This window comes from Carettochelys insculpta, chromosome 28, assembly GCF_033958435.1.
Source record: "Carettochelys insculpta isolate YL-2023 chromosome 28, ASM3395843v1, whole genome shotgun sequence".
Lineage (NCBI taxonomy): Eukaryota > Metazoa > Chordata > Testudines > Carettochelyidae > Carettochelys > Carettochelys insculpta.
In genome coordinates, this window is record NC_134164.1 from 6,205,532 (window position 1) to 6,216,371 (window position 10,840).

The 10,840-nt window shown below is 60.9% G+C and overlaps 1 protein-coding gene across 1 annotated transcript; it reads right to left on the reverse strand.

The window, feature by feature from the left end:
* Nucleotides 1–673: 673 nt before the first annotated feature.
* Nucleotides 674–5,405, reverse strand: CCR10 (C-C motif chemokine receptor 10). Its single transcript, XM_074978705.1, is given in 3 exon segments — nt 674–1,741; nt 5,053–5,250; nt 5,253–5,405. Coding segments are annotated over 3 exon segments (1,419 nt in total).
* Nucleotides 5,406–10,840: the final 5,435 nt, after the last annotated feature.

Genomic DNA, 10,840 nt, shown 5'->3' on the forward strand with positions numbered 1-10,840 from the left:
GCGGCCTCCAGCCCCCGCTGGCAGAGAGACACTCACCACCCCACACCCACCCACCCACCTGGTCTTCCCAGGGTTGCCCGGGGGCCAGGCTGAGGGTGGGAAGTGTCACTTCCTGCTCCTTCTCCAGCAACCACTTCCAGGCCCACCAGGCTGGAATCAAGTCTGCTGAGCTCTCCAGGCCCCAGCTGTGCTGTCTCTCAGGCTTAGGGGCCTCCCTTCTTCATCCTGCAGGGCACACAAAAGCTGGCAGGTCCCAGGGGGCCGGGAGCCGACCCCCTTTAATGGTCCAGCCCCCCCAACACACACCCCACAGCTGGAGCGGACGAGTCAACGAGGAACAACACGCACATGAATAACAACCACACACGGGCGCCCAGGGAAGCTTGCGTTGATTCCCAGGAGACAATAAGGCGGCTGATTTATTTTTCCACTCCCGCAGATCGTGCTGGGCCTTACATGCCCTCACCCCTGCCAGGCTGCTGGGCATGACACAACACCTAGCCCCACGTGCTGGGCGTTACACAGAGCCCCTCCCTCAGCGTTCTGGGCATTAGCCCCCCGCCCCCTGCCCGTTAACAGAAGGTGCCTCTGGAGCGTGGAGGGGAAGGTGCTGTAACCACACGGCTGCAGCCTTCCCTGGGCCGGCAAGCAGCCCCAGCCCCAGCCCCAGCCCCTACACGGTCTCCCGGCAGGTGGAGAATGAGGCCCTACTCCGGGGGCACTGCCCGTTTTGCGCCCAGCCCACGCAGCCGGCATCGCTGGCCAGCTGCCGCAGCTCCCGGCGGAAGCGCACGCCCACGAAGGCATAAAGCACGGGGTTGAGGCAGCAGCGGGCAAAGGCCAGGCCGCCGGTCACGACCAGCGCCAGGTCCTTGCGGCTGCTCTGGGCACAGCTCATCTGCCGGCTGCCCAGCATGTCGGCCGTATCCAGCAGCACCACCAGGCTGTGGGGCAGCTGGAGGGCCACAAAAACCAGCACCAGGGCCACGGTGACGCGCAGGGCTTTGTGCCTCTGGAAGCTGCGGGCAGCCAGCAGGGCGCGGGCCACGGCCGCGTAGCAGCAGGTCATGACCAGAAAAGGCAGCACAAAGCCCAGGAGGACCTGGGCCAGGTTGGTGGCTCCCTGGGCCGCCTTGGAGACGCCGGCAGGGAAGAGCACCCGGCAGAGCTGGTGGCCCTGGCGCCACTCCGCCTGGGCGTACACGAACTGGGGCAGGGCCAGCAAGGTGGAGAGCAGCCAGGCCAGGCCGGCGGCCAGCCAGCCGTAGCAGCGGGCCCGGGGGCGCAGGCGGCAGGCAGCGGGCGCCCGGACGATGGCCATGTAGCGGTCCACGCTGATGCAGGTGAGGAAGAGGAAGCCGCTGTAGAAGTTCAGGGCGTAGAAGCCCTGCAGGCTCCGGCAGGCGTGGGTGCCCAGCAGCCAGCCCTGCAGGGTGCCCGCCACGGCGAAGGGCAGGGTGAGCAGCAGCAGGAGGTCGGCCACGGCCAGGTGCAGCAGGCAGACGTCGGTCACGGAGCGGGCTCGGCGGTAGCGGGCGTGGGTGAGCAGCACCAGCCCGTTCCCGGCCACGCCCAGCAGCGACAGCAGCAGGTAGGCGGCTGGCTGGTAGGCGCGGGCAAAGCCCCTCACAGGCCCCTTCTCGCACAGCTCGGGCAGGGAGCTGCCGGCCTCGGGCTCCAGCTCATCCCCGGAGTAGAAGTTGGTGGTGACCAGGGTCTCGGCTGCCCAGGGGCCGGGGGTCTGCAAGGGAGAAACGTCAGGCTCGTTAGCAAGGAGCTTTGCTGCACTGCACAGCAACACAGCCACAGCACCGCACAACACAGCAACACAGCCACAGCACCGCACAACACCACAACACAGCACAGCTACACAGCACCGCACAACACCACAAACACTGTACAACTACACAGCACCGCACAACACCAGAACACAGCAACGCAGCCACAACACAGCTATACAGCACTGCACAACATCACAAACACTGTACAACTACACACCACCTCACAACACCACAAACACTGTACAGCTACACAGCACTGCACATCACAAACACTGTACAACTACACAGCACCGCACACCACAACACAGCAACACAGCCACAACACAACTACACAGCACCGCACAACACCACAAACACTGTACAACTACACAGCACCGCACAACACCAGAACACAGCACACCTACACAGCACCGCACAACACCACAAACACTGCACAGCTACACAGCACTGCACAACACTACGACCACAGCACAGCTACACCCCCCGCAGCAATGCAATACAGCACCGCAGCTACACCACAAGGCAACAAAACACAGCTCTGCACAGCTACATGACACAGCACCACAGCGACAGCACACTACCAAGTACCACCCAACACAACACACCACAGCCGCAGTACACAGCACCATGTGGCACCACCCCAACACCACAGCACTGAATCACCATACACCACAGCACAGCTCCACAGCACCGCAACACAGCACTGCAGTTACACCACATGGCAACAAAACACTGCTCCACACAGCAACACAACCACAGCACCACAACACAGAAACACTACCAGAGCAGAGCTACACAACAACAACACAATGCAGCACTGCAGTTACACCACATGGCAACAAAACACTGCTCCACACAGCAACACAACCACAGCACCACAACACAGAAACACTACCAGAGCAGAGCTACACAACAACAACACAACACAGCACTGCAGTTACACCACGTGGCAACAAAACACTGTTCCACACAGCAACACAACCACAGCACCACGCAGCAACACACCACACTACAACTCCGCACAACAACACAACCACAGCACGGCTGTACAACACTGTAGAGCGCACAACACAACACAACACCACGCAGCTCCCAGGTTTGGGGCTGCTGTGTGGGGGCTGCCAGGCAGGGAGAGGCCCAGGCCGGCAGGATGCTCTGCAGGCAGCAGAGAGAGCCCAGCGGGTGGCTTCCTTCGGCTCCTGGATGCTTGGCAGGGTGCATCACCCCAGGCACCTTGCAGGCACCTTTGGCCGGCGCCGGGCTGTGGCTGGGAGCCCAGAGCAGCTCAGCCGTTCTCTGACGAATAGTGAAAGTGTCAGCAACCAGAGCGTCAGACAGGAGCATCGCGGTGGGCACAGGTGCTCAGCATCCAGAACTCGAGCTACGTGGCACTCAGCACCCACAACCAGCGCTGCCTGGCTCTCAGTACTGAGAACTGGAACTCAGCACCCGAAACTGGAGCTGCCTGGAGCTTGGTACCCAGAACCAGAGCTCAGCACCTAGACCTGGAGGTGCCCCCACTCGGCTCTCAGGCCTAGGGTTGCAGTCGTTATCCTGAGCTGGGGACACTGCCAGAGCCAGAACCCTTCAGGTTGAGTGCTTGTGGGACAGGGAGTCCATCTCAGGTGTCATGGCAGGCCCCACAGAATGGCTTTGAGCCCCTCCACGGTGGCGCTCTGTTTCCTGGCCTGAACACACAGAGAGACACGCACAGACAGGGCGACCAGGCTGCCCTTCAATGGGGATCCGGTGGCTGCCTGAACTGCTAATAAAGATCAAAACAAAAAAGCTGTAAAGTGGCACTTCAAAGACGAACAAAATAATTTATTAGGTGGTGAGCTCTCGTGGGACAGACCCGCTTCTTCAGAGCACAGCCAGACCAGAACAGACTCAATATTTAAGGCGCAGAGAACCAAAAATAGTAATCAAGGTTGACAAATCAGAAAAAAAATGATCAAGGTGAGCAAATCAGCAAGCAGAGGAGCCGGGGGGGAGGTCAAGAATTAGATTAAGCCAAGTATGCAAAAGAGTCCCTATAATGACCCAGAAAATTCGCATCCCAGCTCAAACCTTGTGTTAATGTGTCGAATTTGAATAGAAAAGAGAGTTCAGCAGCTTCTCTTTCCAAAGTAGTGTGAAAATTCCTCTTGAGTAAGACGCAGACTCTTAAGTCACTAACAGAATGGCTCCCTCCATTAAAATGTCGACTGACCGGTTTGTGGATCAGGAGTGTTTTTTTGTCTGTTTTGTGCCCATTAACTCTTTGCATAAGTGAGTTTGACGTCTGTCCAATAGACTTTGATACCTTGATGATATCACCTTGATAATTTTTTTTTCTGATTTGTCCTCCTTGATTACTATTTTTGGTTCTCTGTGCCTTAAATATTGAGTCTGTTCTGGTCTGGCTACGGTCTGAAGAAGCGGGTCTGTCCCACGAGAGCTCATCACCTAATAAATTATTTTGTTAGTCTTTAAAGTGCCACTTTACTGCTTTTTTGTTTTGATAGCGTAGAGACTAGCCCGGCTTTCTCTCTGTTGCCAATAAAGATGCTTGGGAGAAGAGATGTGTAAAACCTGCTGAGCTCTGGTCCGTCTGACATCCCACCCCCGGTGATCAGATGCACCAGGCATGTGGGGCCAGCCCTGCCTGGAGACCCCACTGCAGAATGGCCCACACCAGAGACCAGCTTGCATCTCAGCCTGGCAGAACCAGAGCCCAGCTGGCGTAAATGGGCAAAGTCAGGGCTGTTGACGGAGGGAAACCACCATGGTGCACACCGGTAATTTGGCCCTGGCCCACGGTTTCCGTCTGACTGGGCTCTACGCTGAGCCTGCAGCTCTGCAAACCCCAGCTGCTTGGCCTGGCTTCCCTCCCCCAGCCTCACAGCAGCCCTGGGGCCCTGAGATCTGGCATGGAATTTTGCCCTGCCTACGCCAGGCAAACGGGCCCCACGGTGTCTTTGCCTGGTGGGCTGGGCAGAACCAGATTCCCTGCAGACGCAGCTTGGGACACCCCTCCTGCAAGGAGCTGCGCGTGGGTGCCAGATTCAGCGTGGAGCTCCCGGCTGGATCGGGGCCCCAGGGGCTTCCATTCCACTCTCGGCCCTTAGGCTGCAGGCATCGCCCCATGCCAGCCTGCGCCAGCCGTGGGACCATGGCTCAACTGCGCCGTGGGAAAATCCCATCCGAGAAAACCCGGTTGGCATAAAAACAAGCACGAGGCATCCCCTCCCCCACCCTGGAAACCCCCACCCCCAGCCCAGCCCCTCACCTGGTTCGAGGGAGACATCTCTGTCATTGCAAAGCTGCAGCCAGGGTCCTGCTCCTTCAAGGCTCCGCTGTGGCCACTCCCCGAGCCCGTCGCAGCCTGTGGTTTGACCACGTGCCCCACCTGATACTGAGAGCTCCTCTGAGAATCCAGGACCTGCCCCCGTGGGACCTGCATGCAGGAGGGGACCCGGGGTGCGGGGGAGGCAGGCCTGGTGTCCGTGACAGGAGGCAGCCCCTGAGTAGTGGTGTCAGACTGAACAGAGCTGGCGCCTCGCGCACCCGGGGGCCACGCTTTGTGGAATTGGGGGCATGGCCTGGCGGGTGCAGCAAATGGAAAGGAGACCCTTGGAGCATGCTTGGGCTGGGAACAAGGAAGCGAACCTGCCAGGGGGCCTTGCTCAGAACCAGGGCTCTCGGCCTGCAGAGTCCATCAGGTCTGTCTCCATTTGTCCCAGCTGTCCTGCTAGCCCATGATGCCGGGCCTGAGACTGGCCTGGGGAGGAGCCACTCACAAATCAGGGGCCTTGTACGGGGATAAACTTGTCTGGAGCCCAAACTGGCTATGGAGCAAAGGCTGCTCAGCCTGGGAGCTCTCAGGGGCTGGGACCAACAAGATGTTTTGAGATTGTGCCGCACCCAGCACAGGGGACCCCTGCTCCAGAACAGGGCTCCAGGGTGTTATTGTAATACAGCTTTATAATGTACAGCTCCAAGCACAATGGGTCCCAGGGCTCCTGGGAGTTACCGTAATGTACCTAATAATGTACAGCACCAAGCACAATGAGTCCCAGGGCTCCTGGGAACTACGGTAATGTACCTAATAATGTACAGCACCAAGCACAATGAGTCAGTCCCAGGGCTTCTGGGCACTACCATAGTGTATCTAATAACATACAACACCAAGAACAATGGGACCCAAGGCTCCTGGACTCTACCATAATGCACCTAATACCATGCAATGCCCAGCCACAGCGGGATCTGGGTCATGACAGGGACCCTGGACCACTAATAGTAATCACAGCTGCTGTGGATGTGCAGCTGAATGACTGGAACAAGGCCAGCTGCCACCAGTGGGGCTCTGGTCCCAGCGATTCCAGTGCAGCTGCACCAGTGACACCAGCTGGGCTCTGCCGCTGCTTCTGGCCAGTGACAGGGACTCACCTTCCCTGGGGAGCCAGGACCGTCTCTCTTTCAGTGCTCGGCTTCAAGTTCGCTTTCAGAGCCAGGGGCAGCCCTTGGGGCCGAGCAGGGGGTGTCACTCCACTCTGCCACGCCGTGGGTCTGTCTAACTTCACCTCCTCACAAACCAGTCCGCCCTGTATCACCCCACAGCCCCGGGCAGGGCCGGGAGGGGCAGAGGAGCTGCTCTTCCATTCCGGTCGTTAACAGGCTTTCGGCTTTTTGCAGTGGGAATCCCACCGTCCCCCCGTTTCTCCGAGCCTGAGTCACCTTTGCAATGGCTTGTCCCTGCTTGAGGCCTCCACGACCCGGCTGCTAGCACCTGCCCACCAGCCAGCCTGGGGTGCACAGAAACGGGGTGGGGGGGACACACCCCATTCAATGTCAGTGAGCCTTCTGCTGGTGTTCCCCTTGAGCTGGCTCTCAGCTGCCCCTGGACCAGGCCTGGCATGTTGTATCCAGCCAGGACACAGCATCTGAGGGCCCCACCAGGCCTGGGGGGCTGTGCTGTGCGAAGGAGCAAAAGGCACCAGAGCCCTGCCCACCTGCTCGGGTTCGGACCTGGCCTGTGGGCCTGTGCCAAACCGGGGGCAGCTGCTGCTTCAGAGCAAGCTGTCAGCAAGGGGCTGGGAGCAGGATGGAGCACTAGGCAGAGGCAATGCAAAGGGGCCTACGTGAGGCACGTGGGAAGAGGTGGAGGCATCAGCTGAGCTCCTGCTGGGCCTGGCGCACGGTCTGTCATTCACTGCTCCCCAGAGGCACCTGCTGGGCTGGGGACTCCTGCCCACGGCTCCCTAGATGTCACGGCAAAGTGGGGCTGCAGGCGGTGGCAGCTGTGGCCACCAGCTCTGGACGGTCTGAGAGGGGCAGGCAGCCAGGGCAGGACGACGACTTGGGCTGGGCTTTTGCAGCTGCCTCGCTGCTCCCCTCGTGGGCCCCTGGGGAGGGCAGGAGCCTCCAAAGCGCCAGGCAGCCAGCTCGGGGACACCCTCCTGCCACTCAGGCAGGGGCCTGGCCAGCCAGCTCCAGCCCCCGCACAGCACAGCCCAGCCCAGCCCACAAGCCAAGAGCTGCTTCACTTCTGAGTAACTAACTGTCCCAGCACACGGGGAGGCTGCACCTGGGATTCTCTGTTCTCTCTTTCACCCTCCGACCAGGCCCTGCTAACAGGAAACAGCCACGTCGCCCACCGCCAAGCAGGGCCTGCGCATCTCCCTGTCCCAGCCCTTGCCTGCCTCTGGGGTGTGAGGTTCAGGCCTCTTCAGCCAAGCTCAGAGCCCCCCGCTCCCGCACAAGAGGGGGGCCAGGTGGGCCTGAGCCTGGCTACCGGGTCCTGCAGTGCCGCAGCCCTGGCCTCGCAGACGTCCCTGGGGCCAGCATGCGGGAGGCTGGGGCTGCTCAGAGCTGCAGATGGGAAAAGACTGGGGGGCAATGACAGAGCGCAGGGCAGGGTTGGCGGGAGAGGGAAAGACCCACCAGGGTATTTTTGAGTGACCATCACCTCTCGTGTCCCCTGGGTGAATGTGCTCAGCTGGCCTAAGCCAGCTCCCCAGACCTGCATGGCCTTCTCTCCGGTATTGACGAGGGGAGCTGGCCTGAGCCCTTCCTCTGCTACATCCCTGAGAGCTGGGCCCCCCTCGCTTTGTGGCCTCAGGGCCCCAGCTGTGCCCCCACCCAGGGTGGCCAGGGCAGTGGCAGAGGAGCCAGGGGCTGAGGGCAGGGCAGGTTGAGAGTGCTAAGCCTCAGGGCGTGTGGGTGCAGAGGCGGCCGGAGCCATTGTGGGGGGCGGGCGGTTCTTATGCAGGACATGCGGCCGGCTGGCTCCGACCCCCCAAGGCTTAAGCTGCTTGGCCATCAGTGCCACATCTGTCACAGTGGTGTCCCTGTTTTCCTGCCAGGATACCCTGGCGCTGGGGCTGGGATGGGGGTTCACAGCCGCTCCTGCCCGGGCTGTGGCTTGTGATGTCGCTCACAACACCTGGAGGCGAGAGCTGCCTCCTGGACACCCCACTGCTTGGCACGGACTGCCCCCCTCACCGCTGGGGAGCCCCTATGGCCCAGGGCTGGGGGTGGCCAGCTGGACAGAGAGAGTGAACGCCTGCAGAGCCTGCCCGGCTGTTTCCTAGCCAGACCTGCATGCCCCCAGCCCCAGGCAAGGCAACGTTGCAGCTTTGCTCTAATCTTTTTCCCCATCCATGTGTGGAATAAATTTTGTTATGTGCTCCCAGGCATCTGCAGAGGTGCACCACCCCCCAAAATGCACGCTGCTGGCCCTGAGTGCTGGGGGCGCTCAGATAATCAGGCACCTGAATCTCTCCTGGGTGGCTGCCCAACTGCTCAGCTTACAGGCCACGCAGATTGCAAGCAGTTGGGTTGTACACAGTATTGCTTCTAGCTGCCTCTGGGTGGAAGCTCAGGGCTCTGCCGCAAAAGGTGCAGCTGGCTGGGCAGACTCTGCCCTTAGCTTGAGACAGAGAGGGCTGGACAATGGAAAATGGCCCATGGGGGATGTCAGCAGATCCCCACCTCTGACATCCCAGGTGCTGTTCAGACACAGCAGGAGCTGGTGGAGGTGGCTTTGGTTCCCTCTGCCCAGCCTGCTCTGGCCCAGGAGCAGGGCCATGAAGCCCAGCAGCGTCCAGAGGGTCTCAGGGTCTGGCTTGTGTGTCTGGCAGAGAAGCTGAGAGGTCCCTCTCCCATAAACAATGTCCAGGAGGGGCAGCAGCCGACTGCACCAGCCCTGCCAGCAGCACCTTTCACAACGGAGCATTGAGCCTGCACCCGGAGGCAGCTAGAAGCAATACCATGTGCAGCCCAACCCTGGTATGAGTTTGCCAGGTCTCAGCATGGCTGGTCAGCTGTGGGCCGGGCCTGTGTTTCTCCAGCGCTGAGGTTAAGTGAGAATCAGCACCACAGAGGGAAGCTGCATTTGATATTTTTGCTGTTTGTTTCTGTCTGTGACCTTATTTTGTAGGGAATGAGCTCCCAGAACTCACCGGTTTTCCCTGCATCCCCCCCCCTCCAGCAAATGGCAGCTATCCCCATCGTTAATTGCATCCAAAGCCTGGGAGCCAGCCAGGGCTTTGCCTAAATGCATTACACAACATTTCCGCTGCTCGAGGGAGGAGAATGCGGGAGCTGGTTAGAAACAACCTTCACTTCGCTCTGCACCTGTCAAGCATATGGCCTGGTTTCCCCCACCCATAGCAAAAGGTTAGAAGGGGGCTCACAGTCAGGGAGTCTTCTGGGGGGCTGCCAGCACTGACCTGCCACAGCCCCCCGCTCCCCCCCGAGCTGTTCCCCATCAAGCCAGGGACTCACCAAGCCATAGCCAGGCTGCTGGGGAAAGGGTGAACACTGTGACATGTGCCCCACCCCCCCAAGCCTCCCCTCCCAGACGCCGGACAACTCTGGCTGGGACTGTGGGAAAGATCTCGCCCCTGCACTTCCCCCCCACAGAGGCGCTCTGGGGCCCCTCTGATCCTGACACCCTCTCAAGATGGCCTGGAGCATCCAGCCCTGGAGGCAGCTCATCTATGAGAGCCCCGGACCAGCGCTCCGGCTGGGGGTGGGGAGGATGCTACAGATGGGCCGTGTTACCAACCAGGGTGGTTCCTAGGCCTGGCCTCTGGGAAAGGGGCCAGTCTCAGCCAAGAGGAACGAAAAGCTGCAGGACCCAGAGTGGGGCCCACAGCTGACCCCACAGCCCCTGTGACGGGGGTGGCTCAAGATAAGGGGGTTAGAGCTGCACAGCGGAGAGCTGGGCCAGCAGTCCTAATTCTCTGCCTGCCGCTTCCCGGGTCAGCTCCCAGCCTAGTCTGGGGTGAGAGGGTGCAGTGCCCCCTTTCAGTGGGGCAGTGCGTACAGCACAGATCCCTTCCCCCTGCACACCCACTGCCCCTGCTGTGCCCCACCCCCCTCCTGTGTCCTCACCCTCTTGTACACCCCCCACCCCGATCTGTGCCCCACCCCCCTTGTGCACCCCCACGGCACCAGCTTTGTCCCCCCATCCCCCTCCTGTGTCCCCACCCCTGCTCTGGCCCCATCTCCTTGTGCACCCCCACAGCCCCTGCTTCATGCCCCACCCCCAGGCGCACCCCCACAGCCCCTGCTTCGTGCCCCACCCCCCTTGTGCACCCCCATGGCCCCTCTGTGCCCCCATCCCCCCATGCTCCCATCCCCCTGCTCTGTGCCTCATTCCACACGTGCACCCCCATGGCCCTTTCTTTGTGCTCCCACCCCCTTTATGCACCCCATGGCCCCTGCTTCGTGCCCCCACCCTCCTTATTCATCCCCACGGCCCCTGCTTCGTGCCCCCACCCCCCCTGTGCCCCCATCCTCCTTATTCATCCCCACGGCCCCTGCTTCGTGCCCCCACCCCCCCTGTGCCCCCACCCTCCTTATTCATCCCCATGGCCCCTGCTTCGTGCCCCCACCCTCCTTATTCATCCCCACGGCCCCTGCTTCGTGCCCCCACCCCCCCTGTGCCCCCATCCTCCTTATTCATCCCCACGGCCCCTGCTTCGTGCCCCCACCCCCCCTGTGCCCCCACCCTCCTTATTCATCCCCATGGCCCCTGCTTCGTGCCCCCACCCTCCTTATTCATCCCC